General features: G+C 40.7%; 1 protein-coding gene across 1 annotated transcript in view; it reads left to right on the top strand.

The window, feature by feature from the left end:
- The window catches only part of LOC121883509 (myosin heavy chain, fast skeletal muscle-like), a 45354-nt gene extending 38532 nt beyond the window's left edge, over positions 1-6822 (top strand). Inside the window, exons 19-40 of the mRNA XM_042391807.1 lie at positions 60-183; positions 282-418; positions 531-786; positions 1045-1287; positions 1399-1575; positions 1695-1840; positions 1958-2048; positions 2151-2540; positions 2702-2828; positions 2912-3030; positions 3683-3879; positions 4005-4188; positions 4277-4442; positions 4621-4745; positions 4893-5201; positions 5282-5485; positions 5586-5711; positions 5799-5969; positions 6089-6193; positions 6286-6381; positions 6504-6635; positions 6790-6822. Coding sequence (XP_042247741.1) covers positions 60-183; positions 282-418; positions 531-786; positions 1045-1287; positions 1399-1575; positions 1695-1840; positions 1958-2048; positions 2151-2540; positions 2702-2828; positions 2912-3030; positions 3683-3879; positions 4005-4188; positions 4277-4442; positions 4621-4745; positions 4893-5201; positions 5282-5485; positions 5586-5711; positions 5799-5969; positions 6089-6193; positions 6286-6381; positions 6504-6635; positions 6790-6807 — 3643 coding nt within the window. The 3' untranslated portion in view covers positions 6808-6822. The remainder of the gene's footprint in view (positions 1-59; positions 184-281; positions 419-530; positions 787-1044; positions 1288-1398; positions 1576-1694; positions 1841-1957; positions 2049-2150; positions 2541-2701; positions 2829-2911; positions 3031-3682; positions 3880-4004; positions 4189-4276; positions 4443-4620; positions 4746-4892; positions 5202-5281; positions 5486-5585; positions 5712-5798; positions 5970-6088; positions 6194-6285; positions 6382-6503; positions 6636-6789) is intronic.
- Positions 6823-21059: the final 14237 nt, after the last annotated feature.

The following is a 21059-nucleotide window of genomic DNA, read 5'->3' as shown; positions in this document are numbered from 1 at the left end:
TGAAACAGCTGGCCAAGATGTGGGGTCATTCTAAGTAACAACATAATTTTCTCTTGTAGATACAAAGTATTGAATGCCAGCGTCATCCCTGAGGGACAGTTCATTGACAACAAGAAAGCTGCAGAGAAGCTGCTAGGCTCCATTGATGTGGATCACACTCAGTACAAGTTTGGGCACACTAAGGTTAATTTCTATGAACAATGTCAATAGATATGTCATATACATATGTCCTTTTGTATCAGTTTGAGCTGATGACTGAGTTCCTTCAAACAACCACACAGGTGTTCTTCAAAGCTGGTCTGCTGGGTACACTGGAGGAGATGAGAGATGAGAAACTGGCTAGTCTGGTGACCATGACTCAGGCTCTCTGCAGAGGATACCTTATGAGGACAGAGTTTGTTAAGATGATGGAGAGGAGGTAGGATTGTCATACAGTACACTGAACTGTTCTGTCCAATGAAATAAATAAAGCTGCTTTTGTTAAGTCACGTTGCAGTAAAAATGACACTTTATTTATGTTCGTTTTCCAGAGATGCTGTCTTCACTATTCAGTACAATGTCCGTTCATTCATGAATGTCAAAAACTGGCCATGGATGCATCTGTACTTCAAGATCAAGCCTCTTCTGAAGAGTGCTGAGACTGAGAAGGAGCTGATGAAGATGAAAGAGAACTATGAGAAGATGCAAACAGACCTGGCTGCTGCCCTGGCCAAGAAGAAGGAGCTGGAGGAGAAGATGGTTTCCCTGCTGCAGGAAAAGAATGACCTGCAACTGCAAGTGGCTTCTGTAAGTAGGATACATCCGCACTACACTAATTGGATGTTGTCACTAACATATTCAGTTATCTAGGTGAAATTTAAAGACGCCACATACTCTTCTGGTCATCTCATCTTCTATGTGCCTTACCAAACATGTAGATTGACAAATACTGATGAATATATGTATAAAAAATATTTATACCTTAGTATTAAGACTAAAAATATTCATGTACATTCAGAGAATGACTAACTTATTAACTTACTGTATGTTCAAAATATACTGTAGGAATGTGAGAACCTCTCAGATGCTGAGGAAAGGTGTGAAGGTCTGATTAAGAGCAAGATCCAACTCGAGGCCAAACTCAAAGAGACAACTGAGAGACTGGAAGATGAAGAGGAAATCAATGCTGAGCTGACTGGCAAGAAGAGGAAGCTGGAGGATGAATGCTCTGAGCTGAAGAAAGATATTGATGACTTGGAGCTCACCTTGGCTAAAGTGGAGAAGGAGAAACATGCAACTGAAAACAAGGTTGGAATAAGTTTAAACCTACATTTATAAAAAAAAAAACTGTATATAAGGTTAGCTTTCAAACATATATATAAAGTGATGGAAATAATGCACCTTGCCTGACACTTTTAGGTGAAAAACCTGACAGAGGAGATGGCATCTCAAGATGAGTCTATTGCCAAGTTAACCAAGGAGAAGAAAGCCCTCCAAGAGGCTCACCAGCAAACACTGGACGATCTCCAGGCAGAGGAGGACAAAGTCAACACTCTGACCAAGTCCAAGACAAAGCTTGAACAGCAAGTGGACGATGTGAGAAAACATTACTTTTGATAACATGTTTGTATTGTTAGCTTGTGTGTTAGAATTGACATTCCATGATAAAAATTCAAAACATTGATTATGTCAACATTACAATATTTTCTCAAAAGCTTGAGGGATCACTGGAGCAAGAGAAGAAGCTCCGTATGGACCTTGAGAGAGCCAAGAGGAAGCTTGAGGGAGATCTGAAACTGGCCCAGGAATCCATAATGGATCTGGAAAATGACAAGCAGCAATCTGAGGAGAAAATCAAGAAGCAAGTTTTCTTTTTCATCTTTAACCCTTACATTGAGCTGTTGCCTTAATGTAACACTGTGATCCTGAGTCAAAACTAAAACTATAACAGCAATAACTGTTTTTTTTCCTCTTCCAGGAAGGAGTTTGAGACCAGCCAGCTGCTCAGCAAGATTGAGGATGAACAGTCTCTTGGTGCTCAGCTTCAGAAGAAGATCAAGGAACTCCAGGTTAGTAACTGACATGAATATTATACTCAGTGACTGAAAAACATCTTGTTACAGTACGTTCCAGTTAACAAGCCTTCTTGTTATTACTATCCTCAAACTTAGGCTCGTATTGAGGAGCTGGAAGAAGAAATTGAGGCTGAGCGGGCTGCTCGGGCTAAGGTGGAGAAGCAGAGGGCTGACCTCTCCAGGGAACTTGAGGAGATCAGTGAGAGGCTTGAGGAAGCTGGTGGAGCAACAGCCGCTCAGATTGAGATGAACAAGAAGCGTGAGGCTGAGTTCCAGAAGCTGCGCCGTGACCTTGAAGAGTCAACCCTGCAGCATGAAGCTACCGCAGCAGCTCTCCGCAAGAAGCAGGCCGACAGTGTTGCAGAGCTGGGAGAGCAGATCGACAACCTCCAGCGTGTCAAACAGAAGCTTGAGAAGGAGAAGAGCGAGTACAAGATGGAGATTGATGACCTCTCCAGCAACATGGAGGCTGTTGCTAAATCCAAAGTGAGTGTTTTGTTTGTAACTGAAATATTTGCTTTTCATTATGCTTAGAAATATGACATATAATGGATAAATATAGCAGTAGCTTTCAACTTAGATAAATGCTCAACATTTGCTTTGTTCATGTAAATGTTTTTAAATACATCATGTTTTGTTTTTGTTAGGGAAACTTGGAAAAAATGTGCAGAACTCTTGAGGACCAGCTGAGTGAGCTTAAGTCCAAAAATGATGAGAATGTGCGCCAGCTGAATGACCTAAGTGCACAGAGGGCAAGACTGCAGACAGAGAATGGTGAGTCACTTGTGATAAAAAGTAGTAATAAAAACCAGTAATGATCATTTTGATAAATAACACATTTACATTTTGTGATTCAGGTGAGTCTTCCCGCCAGCTTGAAGAGAAAGACGCTCTTGTTTCCCAGCTGACCAGGGGCAAGCAGGCTTACACTCAGCAAATTGAGGAGTTGAAGAGACACATTGAGGAGGAAGTGAAGGTATAACAAGTTTACATGTTACTATACTATGTACTATTATTAGCTTTTAACAAGGGATGAATTGAGTCCTCCTTTTCAAATTTAGTCAGTCACCTGTTTCTCCATCTTCACCTCTACTAACCCACCAGATCTGCTGGTTGTTAAACATGAAAGAAAAAAAAAAGTTTGTGCAACATGTCGTCCGACCATGTTAGAAGGCAAAACAAAGAGCTTGAGAGAGTAACTCAAATATTGCTCAATTTCCTAACACCATACCTGGCCAATCACTTTGCAAAGTAGCTGTGAATGTTGGGTTGCCTGTTTAGGAATGTTATCACCATATTACCAATTCACTGACCAGGGGATTTTTTTGGGAATTGGATCTAATCCTCTTCATGCGGTGTTACACCTCAGTCTTGTCTTTTATGACTTACGCACCTCCCAACACCTGTTTCTCCTTCCTCACCCAGCACCTTCCACCTGAATTCCTGGATTTTAAGTCCCACATACTACACTAAATTGTGAATCTGATAGATGTTAAAGTAAATTATCCAAAACTAAATGACTCAATCAACCTGTTTCACCATGACAACTTATGTATTTAAACATATGATTTAGATCATATTTGTATACATAATAGATCAATTAAAATGCCTCTTGCCATGTTCATCAGGCCAAGAATGCCCTGGCCCATGCTGTTCAGTCAGCCCGCCATGACTGTGATCTGCTCAGAGAGCAGTTTGAGGAGGAGCAAGAGGCTAAAGCTGAGTTGCAACGTGGAATGTCCAAGGCTAACAGCGAAGTGGCTCAGTGGAGAACCAAATATGAGACTGACGCTATCCAGCGCACTGAGGAGCTGGAGGAGGCCAAGTAAGTCACTACCTTTTCAGAGTTTAAATTAGCTATCAATTCAATTGCTTGCTTTTCTAGATAACATTCCACATATTTTGCTATCAATATGCAATTAAGTGTAAACAAATACTTCTTCACTACAGGAAAAAGCTTGCCCAGCGTCTGCAGGAGGCTGAGGAGTCCATTGAGGCTGTGAACTCAAAGTGTGCCTCTTTGGAGAAGACCAAGCAGAGGCTACAGGGTGAGGTGGAAGACCTCATGATTGATGTAGAGAGAGCTAATGCTCTGGCTGCCAACCTTGACAAGAAGCAGAGGAACTTTGATAAGGTAACAGGAAAACAAAACCACACTGATTTGAGTGAAACACAAATCTATCTTAGTAATTAATCATTGTTATTCATCTATATAATTCTAGGTCCTTGCAGAATGGAAACAGAAACATGAGGAGGGCCAGGCAGAGCTGGAAGGAGCCCAGAAGGAGGCTCGCTCTCTCAGCACTGAACTGTTCAAGATGAAGAACTCTTACGAGGAGGCTCTGGATCAGCTGGAGACCATGAAGAGAGAGAACAAGAACCTGCAGCGTATGTCAATCCCACGATATTTAATGTAACTGTTATAGTGATTGTAAGGGTTCTTCCTTGACTTGTATAGGTGTAGGTCATGAGGTTTTGTGATTTTAAAACCTCTTTTTCTAGATATAATGTATACAGCATAGTCTAAGTTTCTCTAAACTTGATTTTGGCTTTTGGTGTTTTACAGAGGAGATCTCAGACCTGACTGAACAGATTGGTGAGACCGGAAAGAGCATCCATGAGCTGGAGAAAGCCAAGAAGACAGTGGAGACTGAGAAGTCTGAAATTCAGTCAGCACTGGAGGAAGCAGAGGTAAAAGTCTAAATTACAATATTAGACCACTTATGTGATAAAATACAAAAGCATGTATGTAATGGCATGCATTCATTTGATTTTTTTCTTTAATTTTTCTGAGAAAGACTGGTAACCTTTAGGTACATGTTCAACTTTTTCCTTTAGGGCACACTGGAGCATGAGGAAGCCAAGATTCTCCGTGTTCAGCTTGAGCTTAACCAGATCAAAGGTGAGGTTGACAGGAAGCTTGCAGAAAAGGACGAAGAGATGGAGCAGATCAAGAGGAACAGCCAGAGGGTGATTGACTCCATGCAGAGCACTCTCGATGCTGAGGTCAGGAGCAGGAATGATGCCCTGAGAGTCAAGAAGAAGATGGAGGGAGACCTGAATGAGATGGAAATTCAGCTGAGCCATGCCAACAGGCAGGCTGCTGAGGCCCAGAAACAACTGAGGAATGTCCAGGGACAGCTCAAGGTGAGCTTTGTCTAATCACTCAATAAACAAATGTTGAAGAGCAAAGAAAGTTAACTCTTTTTTTCTCCACATGTTGTCAGGATGCCCAACTGCACCTCGATGATGCTGTCAGAGGACAGGACGACATGAAGGAGCAGGCTGCCATGGTGGAGCGCAGAAATGGCCTGATGGTGGCTGAGATTGAGGAGCTGAGAGCTGCTCTGGAGCAGACAGAGAGAGGACGCAAAGTGGCTGAGCAGGAGTTGGTCGATGCTAGTGAGCGTGTCGGATTGCTTCACTCTCAGGTTTATCTTCAGTTATCCACAAGAAAATGTCTTTATGCAGAATGTATACATACCAGCTTTGTTTTACGAATAAATTAAATGTGACTTTTTTAATATCCAGAACACCAGTCTTCTGAACACCAAGAAGAAGCTGGAGTCTGACCTTGTGCAGGTTCAGAGTGAAGTGGACGACACTGTTCAGGAAGCAAGAAATGCTGAGGAGAAAGCCAAAAAGGCTATCACTGATGTGAGTTCATGTTTATGAGTCTTCTTTTTATAGAATTCAACTTCACCTCACCGAATACTTGTTCATGCTTGATGCCTATCATTTCAGGCTGCCATGATGGCTGAGGAGCTGAAGAAGGAGCAGGACACCAGTGCTCACCTGGAGAGGATGAAGAAGAACCTGGAGGTCACAGTCAAGGACCTGCAGCACCGTCTGGATGAGGCTGAGAACCTTGCCATGAAGGGTGGCAAGAAGCAGCTCCAGAAACTGGAGTCAAGGGTATGCTCATAATATATTCGGATGTTAATCACACTTTCAATGTGTGGAATAAATTAAATCTTTCTCGCTACTAAAATTCCTTACAAGGTTTTGATAAACAATGTATCATCACATAACAGGTACGTGAACTGGAAGCTGAAGTTGAAGCCGAACAGAGACGTGGAGCTGATGCTGTTAAAGGAGTCCGCAAATATGAGAGGAGAGTGAAGGAGTTGACTTACCAGGTAATATCTGATTTAACTAAAAACTATCCTGATTTCTTAATTTCATAATTTTCTTTCTATACTCCATCAATAACATTCCTTTTTTTGTATAGACTGAGGAGGACAAGAAGAATGTGAACAGACTTCAGGATCTGGTTGATAAGCTGCAGCTCAAAGTGAAGGCTTACAAGAGACAGGCTGAGGAGGCTGTGAGTCAAATGTTTTGTTTCATTTAGGAATGTAGCACAAATCAATAACTACAGAAAGAAACCATACTAATATGATGTCATATTAAAAAATACAACATACTTCAACTCCAAACCCTTAACAGGAGGAGCAGGCCAACACTCACTTGTCTAGGTTCAGGAAGGTCCAGCATGAGCTGGAGGAAGCTCAGGAGCGCGCTGACATTGCTGAGTCCCAGGTCAACAAGCTGAGAGCCAAGAGCCGTGATGCTGGAAAGGTAACCACGTGTTTTACAAAAATTATTCTGTGGGCACCTTAGTTTGATGGGGTTATTTAACTTTATCTACACACTAAATAGTTTTATAACATTTTTTATTCACTATTTATTATAAGAATAGATGCTAAAACTTTTTTTCTTGTTTTCTTTCTAGTCTGACACCGCTGAATAAGAGACATCTTTTTGGCGCCTTTCGACAGTTCATAAAATATGAACTAGTTGTTGAATTGTCTTCTTACACTGTATTTATTCAATAAACTTTTTTCCTCATAATTTTATATTCACTGTGTATTATTTACTCCCTAGTTTGAAATTGTAATTGTAATCGTAGTTTCTCTTTAAGTCACGCTTGAGCGCACAGTGTTCAACACAGTAGTAGGTGGAGCTGCATCAGTTTAACTTGTGGCAGTACACCACTTACCTAGTTGGCTGAATGAGGAGGTCTTTCAGCTCAACATCAACATTTCCTTTCCCTAGAAATAATCATGATTCATACCCACATGGCAATGTCCAGTAAAATGAGACTGTCCTCTACTTAGCATCACTTTTTGGAAGATTAATACCTTTACATTTTACAGAGTCAGAATTTAACAGACATAACTTATACATAAATAAAGCATAGGCAAAGATAATCTTCCGAGACACAATTAATTCCCATTACCATGTCAATTATCCAAACCAGTGGATGATGAACTTTGTTAAACTTTTCCCCATACAATTAACAAAAAATGTTCAGCATTCTACATAACATAGAGTTAAATATTTTATTTAAGGATACAGATTGTGTTTAATGTGTCTCTTACCTGATCATTATGTAATAATAATAATAATAATAATAATAATAATAATAATAATAATAATAATAATAATAATTACTTTATTTGTATAGCACCTTTCATACAAAATATGCAGCTCAAATTGCTTTACAACAAAAGATATTACATACACCATGCGCTTCACATCAAAAAAGACATAAAATGGACATAAAAACATGTCAATGTACATAAGATGGAAAATAATACCCACTATACCCACGATAATATTAATACACATAAGATAAAATAAAGTGAAAACACATTACATAGAATGCATACTTCAATGGTGGTAATTTGAGACTTAATAAGTGAAAGCTCAGAAAGTATTTCGCCATGTGTACACAATCTGTAAATCGGCACCTAGGTCTCTGAAGCCATAATCATAACAAGACCATTATTCCCAGTGGACACAGACTCACCACCAGTCTTGTTTATGTAGAACAGAGCCCTTTCATTCCCTCCATTTGTCTTAAACCTCAACTTGGGGAACATTTATTTATTTATTTTAATTCTGCCTGATTTGGTCTGAATACACTATCGGCAGTAGCAGGTGCTAACAGGCTAAGCTAACTGTGTGAGTGGCTTTGCACTAGCAGCAGTCCGGATAGAGGAGCTGCTAAAACTACAACTGTGGGTCCCAAATGGAAGTAAAACTACAACTGTGGGTCCATGTAACGCTTATCACTTCAATTTTTCATATAAAAATGAAGTTCAAGCGACCATCTCGCCTTCTCACACAAGTGTAACGTAACCATAAAAACGTTTATGATGAAGGTGACATCGTTTTCTCCTCCAGCACACCAACAGGCGGGCACTGTGCCATGCGGCTACTATAATACTGTATGCAGCTACTATAGTAATCACGGGTGCTAGTGTATAAATGAACCGTTCTTTTATTCCAAAAGTCATAAATAAAGCAAGGGAAGTACATTTTATAAAGCCCTGGAGGGCGGGAGTCGATGAACCCAGTTAAAGAGTTCCTGCCCGTACGGGACGCTCTAAGAAGTAAAGCGAACATGCTTGCAAGGAGGCAGGGATCATTTCATTGGTCAACACTAAACCTGGCCTTCTATTGGTTGGGGGATTTTGACAGGGTTGTTGCACAAAAAATCCAAGAGCAGAGGAGAAATCCGAGAGCAGAAGTTTCACAAGCGCGCAGAAGCAGCCTGAGTGCGAGGAGAAGAGCTGAAGCTTGAGCGCAGGAAATCTGTGCAAGCAACATTATATTTAAGTGCAAGCACACAATTTGAGCAGAAACAGAACAAATCTAAGCGCAAGCAGAGGCTATTTGAGTGTGAGGGCAGGGTTTTGAGGGACAAATTACAAAATTTGAATGTGAAATATTGAATAAAGATAGGGAAATAGCTCCATAGACCAGGGGCACTGTGGGATGGGCAGAGGATGGAGGAGACCAGCAGGAGGGCGAGAAGAGATCTTATTCTGCGAACATGGAGGGCAGGCTGCTACATACTCTCCAACCTCCTTCTCCATGGCCGGCCACCAGAAATGCTGCCTGATGATGAACAGGGTCCTTTTCACCCCCGGATGACAGGTGAAGAGGGAGGCATGGGCCCAGTGGATCACCTGTGAATGAACAGTAGGGGGTACAAACAGCCTGTTCGGGGGACAACCCTCAGGGACAGGGACACCAAGTCCAGCTTGCCAAACCTGTTCCTCTATTCCCCATGTGATCACCCCAACAACACAGGAGGATGGCAAGATATTAGAGGGGATTTGATAGGAGGGTGTAGGGTCGAACTGGCGGGACAGTGCATCTGGTTTAGTATTCCTGGATCCAGGATGATAGGACAGAAAGAAATTGAATTGATTAAAAGAGAGAGGCCACCTTGCCTGCCTGGAGTTGAGCCTCTTAGCAGAGTGGATGTATTCCAGGTTCTTGTGGTCTGTCCAGATGAGAAACTACTGCTCAGCGCCCTCTAACCAGTGCTGCTACTCCTCCAGGGCCACCTTAAGGTCTGGAAGGGTGAGGATGGGAGCCATGGTGAAGCTGGTCTTAAGTCTCTGAAACAAGAGTTCAGCCTGGGGAGTCCACTGAAACTTGACATTAGGTGAGGTTAGTGCATGTAAGGGGGTGGCAATGGAACTGAAACTCCTGATGAAGCATCTATAGAAGTTAGCAAACCCCAGGAAATGTTGCAATTGTTTCCTGGAGGTGGGAGTGGGCCAATCAGACACAGCACTAACCTTGGAGGGGTCCATTTGGAGGTGATCCTGTGTGACAACAAATCCCAGGAAGGAGATGGAGGTGATGTGGAACTCACTCTTTTCACCCTTGACAAAGAGCTGATTATCCAGGAGTCTCTGCAGGACTCAATGAACATTCTGTACATGAGCCTCAGGGTCATGTACAGAAAATGGGAAAAAATCAAGATGTAATCAAAATATACAAAAACAAAGTTATTTAACATGTCTCTCAGGACATCGTTGACCAGGCTCTGGAAGACAGCGGGGGCATTAGTTAGTCCAAACGGTATCACTAAGTACTCATAGTGCCCACTAGGAGTATTGAAAGCAGTTTTCCACTCGTCTCCCTCCTTTATCCTCACCAAATAATAGGCATTTCTAAGATCAACTTTGGTAAAGATCTTAGCTCCTTGCAAGAGTTCAAATGCAGATGAGATGAGAGGGAGGGGGTACCTGTTCTTGATGGTGATCTCATTCAGACCACGATAGTCGATGCACAGGCTGGAGGGACTTATCTATAGACCCAAGTAGGATGAAAAACAGCTTCTTCCCCTGACAGTCAGAATCATGAACAATTTAGAACATATTATATATGGTATTTGACCTAAACGCAACATTTTTTCGCTGACACAGCTCTACCAAAGCTCTACAGAGAAGTGAAGCTTAAAGTGGAGGAATCTTTGTGAACAGCAGAAAGGTTTGCATTAAAGGTAAAGTCACCGATTCTAATCTAATACACTTTTTATCAAATTCAGCAAATATCTCCCAACGGTCTGCTAGCTGTCTGTTCTGTGTGTGCACCTAAAAAAAATCTGATGTTCATATAAAGCCCTGGCTCTGTAAATGGGCATGTAAACACAGTGGCTTGGTGTGAGCCACACAACATTATTCCGGTCAATGCTGTAAAATACAGCACAAGAAAGGGGGACTTCCGACAAAAACCTGGTGATTGTAATTGAGTTTGCTTCTAACATGGGTGTTGCAATTCAGTTATAAGGATACCTGCATGCGAGATGTTTCACTCACAAGCTCAATCTAGCCTCACAACGGTTGTTAAATCTGCCAACAGTAGTCAGGGTCATGGGGAGAGTGTAGCACATAACTGGATTTTTCAACAGATGCACGGTGGTAAACCACACTTTGGAGAAAAAACAGAAAATGTTGCAGCTTCCTACCCACAAGATCAAGACTGTCAGCATTAGATGGAACAGTGCTTATGGTTGTGCGACAGTACAGACGTGTTGTCCTCAGTTCTCTGCTTGCTATATGCTCTACACTTTTTTCTTACATTTTCTAATTTCCTACATATTCTTCCTAAGAGAGCTATTACTGGTTACACTGATGCTAAAGAAGAAAAGGTCTTTAGCTCCCCTGGATGTGTCCTATCACCAGTGGATTAGCTGCAGAGACTCCCAAACCACCCTCCCCTAATGACACTTCTCACTGGCACTGCACCGGCAGAAAGCATCAACTACAGCCAGGATTTGGTCTGACATTGTCCGCCACAGAGGCAAATCAAGCAAGAAATCAAGTAGAGCATCACACCACCACCTGAACTATAATAGGTATGATCCACTGACTCTGAATGTAGTGTGTGATTATACTACATTGAACTCAGGGAAGCTAATCACACCACCAGCATTAAGGCTAACCAAGACCCAAGAAATAGCCCCAAAACCACTGTTAGGCCAAGGGCAAGAAGAAACTTTGCCAACTCCACACCTCAGTCAGACACTATTCTGATTGGGGACTCTATAACCAAGCATGTAAGGATGGCAAAGGCTGAAAATCTAACCATACATGACTCATCTGTAAGGGAGCTAACAGGGTAGTCGCCAGTTATTGTCTCTACACATCCGAGTAATATGAGGATTATTATCCACACTGGGTCTTTCGACATTCTTCAAAAGAAAACTGGCTCTGAGATCCTGAGAAAAGACTTTTCCTTGCTACTGGAAAAACTGTGCAACTGTCAATCACAAGATGTTTTCATATCAAGCCCCATTCCAACTTTGGGGAAAGGAATCAAATCTTTTAGCAGACTCCTTGGCCTGAATACATGGCTGACATTGGCTTGCCTCACCCATGGGCTAAAGTTAATTGACAATTTCAATATCTTTTGGAACTGTAAAGACCTATTTTAAACCTGATGGGGTTGTTCCAAACATCACTAGATCCATACTACTCAGTGCCAACCTAAGTCATGCCCTTGGGATGCCACACCCCAACAAGAATGTGTAGAGAAGCGTGAAGCACAGTACACACAGGCAGAGAGCCTGTATCTTCCGTCCTATCCCCCATCACATGACCGACTGTTTCACATTACCCAAGCCATTCAGAGGATGTCTCTGTCCCAATCAGGGACCCAATGACCCCCTTCCCCCTCCCTACACTCACCAATCGAGGAGTTGGTTAAAGCTGCTATGCTGAAGCTCAGTAAAATTGATGAACTATTAAACAGCATTAACCACAGGCATCATCACTAAGGTGTCTACCAAAGATGAAACAGACTCCATCCTGCTTTCTTAAACAACCTGGTGATCTTAAAAAGCCGGTGGCATGGTAAAATATGTCATATCCATCACAGACCATCCGATACCTGTCTCAGTAATCATAAATTTGTCAGTGTTCAGGACAACCAGTCTCCTTTCCTGTTACAGAATCCCTCTGGCACCTGTTTCCTGCCCCTCGTCTGGTCAAGTCCTGATGTTCTGCCTTCAGCCCTGCTTTAATAAAAATGGCTCCAAAGATATGGAGCTTGTGAATTTACTGGACAGCTTTGAACTCACCCGACATGCAAATGAAGCCACTCATCAGCATGGTAACACTCTAGACTTAATAACAACAGGGTTAAATACTGATAATGTTTCAATTTTCAAATTACCTATTTCTAACCATCACTGAGTGTTTTTAATGCCAACCTGATCTTAACAAAGACTAAAAGGCAATTTTTGGTTCAAAAGAGTAGGGCTGTAGTCAACCAAAGCAAATCGAATGGTCGACTGAAATCGTACGTAATCTTCAACTAATCGATTAGTCGGGGGGGGGGGGGGGTTGTTGATGCAACGGGACAGAGTGCACGGTGAACTCGCATTTCTCAGTTTTGCCTCTCCAGGTTGGGCTAGCCTATTGTGGCTAACTTTGGAGCTAACCCTAATCACTTTTCCAGCACTTGGGGAAACAACAGACTTGACTTTTTAGCATTTATTAACTGTTACACTGGGGTCTGTACTGTACATTTATTGCCAGACTGAGAATTTACCGCTACCTTTTCCTCAGCTTCGCTCGCATCCACCATCACTTTCCTGCCGCTCTTTCCCACTTGCTACGCAAACATACTAAGCACTGCCCTATTCCTAAACGGAGTTACGCTACCGTTATTTAGCGTTATTTTTGGCATTTAAAAAATATAAAATGAAAGTAACATAGAGATTATTCGACCAATGAGAATTTAGTTGGACGAGAGCATATCAACCAACTAATTGACCAGTCGACCGCAAGACTACAGCCCTACAAAAGAGATTCCTATATGGTTGAAATTTTCAACAATATCTTGTCATCTGCTTTAAATACTGCTACACCACTAAAGGTTAAAAAGAAGTCAATGACAGAATCTCACCATGGTTAAACAATAACAGCATTAATGAGATCAAGAGAATTCTTCAGGCGGCTCAAAGAAATTTAAAATAGGCTCACACATCACTATAACATATACAAAGAAGCCAAGACTGCCTATAACAAATCAATTTGTCTGGCAAGAAAGGATTACTTTTCCAAAATTATAAGAGAATGCCCCCACACACAGGTGATCTCAATAATCCTGTAAAAATTATGTAACCATGGGAAAATTCACCCATATTACACTAACTGAGATTTGCAAGACTGTCACTTACCTACCACCTTACATTGCAGAGATCTAACTTGCTCAAATGACTGGCAATGTGTAACTATTTTTTATTTTTAACTTGTCTGTAACTCAACATCATTGTAAATGAGGGCAACCCCAATGGTTCTTCAAGTTTAAATAAAGGTTTGATGTCAATGATTTATGAGGATACTATTATTGTTTTGCCCAAAAAGGGAAAGACTTCCATTAGAAGTTAGCAGTTCTGGCCGCAAGTCTTATTTAGTTAATGGGCATAATAGTTCATCTAGACCAGACCAGGGTTGTTCCCAAAAGATTTTCAGTTTTTAATTTAAGCCTTTTGTTCAATATTATGTATTTAAAACAACATTTAGACAGTGAGCTGGTTATCACTTCACTAGATGCAGAAAAATTGCTTATTTGATAAATTATATAAATTCAACCTGAGAGAACAATTTATCATCCATATAAGTGTTTCATCTTCCACTTAATATCATATACAGTGTAGATTAAGTTGTATGGTTAATTCTGTTCATTCTATAAAAAAAATCCAAGGCTTTGCAATATTAACTAAACGTTATACCGTTAAGTTTACCGTAAAAGAACTTAAGTTTGTAAGTACAATCAACAAAAACCTGTGCAACAATAATGTATTCATTTGCATAGATAAACACAATGAAAGCAAAAGTTAAAATGAGACAGTCTTCCCTTTAATTACACAATTTGAGTGTATTCACCCACCAACTTGTGCTACAATAACACCACATGCTTATGCTGACAGTGGTCCTCATGCCTACATTGTCTCTGATACCCCATTTACACCTGGCATTAAAATGCAATCTGTATCTGGATACGTTATCTAGTTCTGGGGAAATGCATGGTTAATGCACTCGGAATGCATTGTGATCAGAATGCAGTCGGATCGCCCAGACCACATATGTAGGTGGTTAGGTTTGCATTGTGATTGGATGTCAGCCAGGTGTAAATGCAATCTGTACATCGTGACCACATTCATAAGAAAAAAATTAGCCCTGTAAATTGAAAGGTCACCTTTATCCGTCATCTTCCTGCCAGCTAAAGCAAACCCCACAAGTGATTTAGAAATGAATGAGGTCTGTTTGTGGTGGCAGTTTCTTCAAGCTGGGACAGGACATGTTTGTTGATAATTCCGGCAACTCCGCCTTAGGGCTAAAACAGGCTAACTAACAAAATCTCACTCTAAATATTGTGGGTTGTTCAACATGTGTGGACACATCAGTGATCTCAGTATTGCTTTGATTTTTGCAACTGACATTGCAATTCGCAAACAAACTAACAAATGCAAATTTCGAAATATCATCTTTGAAACAATGGAATTACTGAACTAAGTGTGATATTACATTTCCTTTTAGCCAAACAATTTCTAGAGCAAGAAAATACAGTATAGTATACAGTTGTACATACTGTATACAGTTTTGAACAAATTGCACTACACACAAGTTTCCTCAAGAACACACGTTTGGAAGTAACACATAACTCAAGTCAGTGACTATACACACAATCTGCTATGGAGGAGGTGCTACTGAAGCATTAGTGACCAAACCATACAACATGGGGGTCATAAAACATCTTATGGAAGTACTACTAGAGACTCTTGTAGTCTCTGAAGTGGATTAATTCTGTCACATGAGTCCAGACTGGCAAATGCCTTTCCTCTTTTGATCATGCTGTATCAATTTCCCCCCTTGGAACATATGTGCAGTCATCAGATAGATTCCTGAAATCTGATATTGTTTCATAGCACATTGCACAGCCACATACTGTATGTATGTACACATATCAAGTTCAGAAAATTATTTATTGTAATGTTTACAACAAATTAATTGAAATAAACTTTTTAAAGTGATATTACAGAATGGAGCTTGGATAGTTTGGCTTCAAATCTGAAAAAAACATTTTATCTATAATATATTATCAATATTTTTATAGTTTAAATAATATTGTAACAGCAGCCAAGTTGCTAGGTCGCCTCACAGCAATAAAGTCCTGGGTCTAAATCAAAGCCTGAGAAGTTTGCATTTCCACCTCACGTTTGCATAGGTTTCTTTCCACAGTCCAAACAAATGCAGGTCTGATGAAATGGAAATTCTAATGCCACAAATATTTTTGTCTGTGTTTAAAAAATGCAATGTCTTATGAAACAAAGATAGTGGCGTGTACAGTCGTAGTGGACTAGATCTGTCTGTGAAGATTATCTTTTTTACTGAAAACCTTGTGTTTTTATGCTATTAGACAAAATTCTATAAAACTATGATTTTGCTTTCAATTGAGGTGGCGGTCATCACTCTGTCCTTTCTGGTAATTCAAACTGTAGTTCATGTTTTGAATTGGGAATGCACAAAACTCTGTAAATATCAGTTCCACATTAAAAAAAACAAATAATAGAGAGAAAAATTCAATTATATTTTCTAAAATTGTATTTTTTGTTTGTCAGATCATTGTATAATTAAGATTTTGGAATTTTTTTAAAAAATTTTTGCCATCTATAGACTGTCGATTAAAAAAATAGAAAATTTTAAATTATAAAATTGAAGCACTTTTGTTTCTACTATTGCCTCTACTAAGCCTGCCTTCAAGTTTTACATCCTTAGTATCCCAGCTCTAGCACGGATCACTCCCCCATCTACATCAATGGAGGTGACACAGAGCAGGTTTCTAGCTTTAATTTCCTCAGAGTTCATATTACCAAGGACTTCTTATGGTCCTCTTCACTTGTGAGAAAGGCTAAACAGTGCCTATAGTTTGATAAAGGCACTCCAACTCCACCAATAGCTTCTAGTGAACTTTTACTGGTGTACCAACAAATCTATATACACTCAAAAATAGAGGTACAAGTGAGTACATTTATTTTCTGAAAAGTACAATAAATGGGAAAAAAATGGAAATTGGTGATTTCAATAATCTGAATGTATTATCCAGTCAAGTCATGTCAAATGATTTTTATTTATATAGCACCAAATCACAACAGAAGTCATCACAGGGCACTTTTCACATAGAGCAGGTCTAGACTGTACTCTTTAATTTACAGAGACCCAACATTCCCCCATGAGCAAGTGCTCGCCGACAGCGGCAAGGAAAAACTCCCCTTTAACAGCAAGAAACCTCAAGCGGAACTGAGCACTAGGTGGGCGGCCATCTGCCTTGACCGGTTGGGTTTCGAAAGAAACAGGGATGGGGGAGAAGGCAGAGAGAGAGAGAGAGAGAAGCACAGCAACAACAATAATAACAACAATAATAATAATAGAAATATGACTAATAATAATTGTGGTAGCAGTCGGCGTCAAGCTGGCGGTGCGCAGCCATAGACAGCAGGCTGTCCACAACCAAAGGTCACCTGCGAGACGAGAAAGCATAAAACTATGGGGAAGATGCAAAGTTAGGAACATGCATTAATAGGGCATGGTTCCATACAGATGAAGAGGGAAAGGAGGAGAGAGGAGCTCAGTGCATCATGGGAAGTCTAAGCCTATAGCAGTATAAATAGGGGCTGGTCTAAGGTAAGCCTGGGCCAGCCCTATCTATAAGCTTTAAAAGGGAAAGTTTTTAGCCTACTCTTAAATGTAGAGAGGGTGTCTGCCTCCCAGACCCAGTCTGGAGATGGTTCCACAGGAGAAGAACCTGATAGTTGAGAGCTCTGCCTCCCATTCTTCTTTTGGAGACTCTAGGAACCAGAAGTAAGCCTGCATACTGGGAACACAGTGTTCTAGTGGGGTGATAGGGTACTGTGAGCTCTTAAAGATACAATGGTGCCTGACCATTAAGGGCTTTGTAGGTGAAGAGAAGGATTTTAAATTCTATTCTGGATTTTGCAGGGTGCCAGTTCAGAGAAGCTAAAATGGGAGAAATATGATCTTTTTTTCTAGTTTTTGTCAGTACATGTACTGCATTAGCAGCTGCATTCTGGATGAGCTGGAGAGTTTTTAGAGACTTGTTGGGGCAGCCTGATAATATGAAATAAATCCAGTCTAGAAGTAACAAATGCATGGACTAGTTTTTCTGCATCTTTTTGAGCACCTGCACAGCTCAAGTCTTAACTCAAAAGATTTTCCTGCGTATCTTTTGACCTAACTTTCCAGCTCAAATGACCAACTTAAGTCACTAACCAGGCTACACTAACTTGGTAGGCAGCAGTATAAAATAGTACAATGCTATAACAAAAACCTAAAGCTCTAACTAATTCACAGATGTTCACATAAAGATTATTTTCCAAATTTATAAGAACAAATGTACAAGCAGTATGCAGGCAACTGCCATGTCCAATGCAATAAAAAAACAGAACAACTCCGTCTGTCATACACTGCATTCAGCTCTGTTCAAACCTGTGTAAGCAACAAGCACACCTCAAAGTAATCTTGCAAATTTTTGAGGAAAGGGCCAACCACCATGGAGGCAGAGACATTATCTTTTCATTCTTTGGCTCTGACAGGATCAACATCATTGGTGAGATTAACATGCAGTAAACCTATTGACCTATTAACCTTTAAAAACCCCTGAAGCCATGGATGTAAATGCAATGTCTAAAGCACACTAAGAAACTGAATGAGTCCAAGTAATCAGTGCAACTTTTAAAAACTTGCGAAAGCACACAATTTGCTTCCAAGTCAGTTGAAACTAGCATTTCTACTGTGACTATAAAGAAGCTATTTTTTTTGTAGAGCAGTTACACAGATTAAGTTGACAAGGATTCACTGGAGTGAATATTCTGTGTACACAATAGCAACTTTTTATTGCATGAGGAAAACATATGTAAAATAAGCCTTGCTATTTTGCTGTTGACAACATATCTGGATGTATTTGATAAATATAGTCTTCTCTCTCTGCCAAACAGGAATCATTGCTCCCTCCCTGGGCTGTTTTTAATTTTTTACCACAGTAATAACTTGTGATCTTTGGGTAAGATGGCAAATAATAAGCCACTTCTGCACACAACTATGTAATCAAAGTGGATACTGGCAATGATCCCTACCTTCATAATTGCTTTGAACAGCAGACACTACATTGTCCACTTCCCCCAAAATGTGCATTTTTAACATTAAAAAAACAACAACACTTGAACGCTATAGTGTGGTTGTTATTTCGGTCTTATCTGAGTTTGCAACTCCTCTTATATTACATTTCCAGACAGCATATAGCACCATCCAACTTAAATGGAAAGAACAGAAGTGTGAATTTTGTATCAGATATCTGAGACATGTGTGCGATCCAACCATGCACCAATGATATTCTGACACCTCTCCAACATTAAGACTCAGTGCTGGCTGTGGTATTCAAAATTAAATGGACTCAACTGACTATCATCAACTTTGTCAACTTAAATCAGATCTTTGAATAAATCTCCTTATTTATTGGAATAAATACTTCACAAACCCTGCAATGCACTCTTGCTATTTAGTATTGACTAAACTGTAAACATTACTGGCAGAGTAAATATTTATAGGTCAATTGAAGGTCCAGCTTCACAATTACTATTAGGAAATGCATTACTGATATAATATTTTCATTGTCAAGTATCTTTAAAATAAATGTGTTTTCCAAAAATATATAGCTTGACTCATTGGCATTTATGCAATAAAAGAACCAAAGAATTCAAGGAAGGAGTTCAAGTATCTAGGGATCTTGTTCACAAGTGAGGGTAAGATGGAGCATGTAAGATGGAGAGGTTAACAGGCAGATCGGTGCAGCACCAGCAGTAATGCAGCCACTGTACCAGACCATCATGGTGAAAAAAGAGCTGAGCCAGAAGGCAAAGCTCTCAATTTACCAGTAGGTCTAAGTCCCACCTATGGTCACAGTTTTGGGTAGTGACTGAAAAAATGAGATCGCTGCTACAAGTGGCCGAAATGAGATTCCTCCGGTGGGTGTCTGGCTTCAGTCTGAGAGATAGGGTGAGGAGCTTGGACATCCGAGGGGGGGAGCTCAGAGCAGAGCCACTGCTCCTTCATATCATAAGGAGACAGCTGAGGTGGTTTGGGCACCTGGTTAGGGTGCCTCCTGGCCGCCTTCCTCTGGAGGTGTTCCAGGCACATCCAACTGGCTGGAGAGCCTGGCCGGGGCAGACCCAGAACACAATGGAGGGACTACATATATTTCTTCTGACCTGAGAATGTCTTTGGATCCCCCCAGGAGGAACTGGAGGGCGTTGCTGCCGGAAAACGGATGGATGGATGGAGAGCTAAAGAATTGTAATTACTTTCAAATTTATGATAAGGATTAAAATAGATATATTTTACATATTTTAACTAATACAGTACTTACTATGCTTTCTACTGTGATATCTATAGACTGCCTATAAAATAATCTCTTAAATGTTATATTGTACTGTTTTTGCTATTTAAGATTTAACCCAAGACGTGGGTTAACAGTCCAGCCCGCATCAACCTGTCCATGTCTGCAGCCAAGCCTGGAAAGGTTGGCTTAACATAAGCAGCGTGTCTATTGAGCCCACCCCCTGGGACAGAGGCCCCCACACTCAGGGGATGGACTTGGGCTGGGCCACGAACATCTGGGTCATCTCTGCATACCGCAGCGCCAAACGGTGGTCCAGGGTTATCAGGATGACCATGAAAGGCATGAAGCAGCTTCCTTGTGCAAACAAGTCCACCCACAAGGGTGGATCATCTTGCAGCATCAGGGAGAACCAGAGTAAGCAATGGGTGTTGTTTCAACTGGCAAAGAGGTCCACTTCCGCTCTCCCAAACCAGTTCCAAATCTGCTGCACCATCTCGGGGTGCAGCACCCACTAATCTGCCAGAGGGCTGCCTCATGACATGAGGTGAGACAGGAGGTGTTCTGAGGCCCAAACCAACAGGTTGTCCACCATGTTCAACAGGGCTGCGGATCAGACTTCGCCCTGCCTGCTGATGTAGGCAACCGTGGTGCGGTTTTCTGTTGTCATCGACGCATGTCTCCCCTGAACCAGAGTCACCACCTGAAGTTTGAGAAGGTTGATGTGTTGGTCTTCCCCTGAAGGCCAGACTCTTCCCAGACAGGTGGAGATTTTTAAAAATATTTCTATGAAACGAATATTTGTTAAAAATAAATAAATAAATAACACACTATTTGTATTCGGGCACACCCCTAATGAGGGCATACAGAATATACTATTCATGTTTTCCTATAATTTGTATATTTGGTCTCACACCTATGTACATGGAAATTGATAGTGTGCCTTTGGGCCCTCTATTGATGCAAGATACTACATTGAAATCAGAATCCAGATGCCCAGTCTGAGGAGATTTTTGTTTTTGGACATAATTTAGTCCATCTAAATGTCAATATATTTTAGCACTATTTAGTTGTACACATTTTCCAGTATGACATCATGATGGTCAAGTTGAGAATTTATCAACAGTTAGGTAAAAGTCTTTTGAAAATCTGCAGGGAAATCTAGTCACATTTGCAGCCTCAGTGTATCTTCGTAAATCGATGATCACAAAAAAATAAAGAATCATCTCTGTTTGAAGTTACAATTGGGCGTGAGGTCTCTAGTAGGTTTAATCT

This window comes from Thunnus maccoyii, chromosome 18, assembly GCF_910596095.1.
Source record: "Thunnus maccoyii chromosome 18, fThuMac1.1, whole genome shotgun sequence".
NCBI classification, from domain to species: domain Eukaryota; kingdom Metazoa; phylum Chordata; class Actinopteri; order Scombriformes; family Scombridae; genus Thunnus; species Thunnus maccoyii.
The sequence above is the reverse complement of the archived record's forward strand: the minus strand, read 5'-3'. Positions and strand labels throughout refer to the sequence as shown.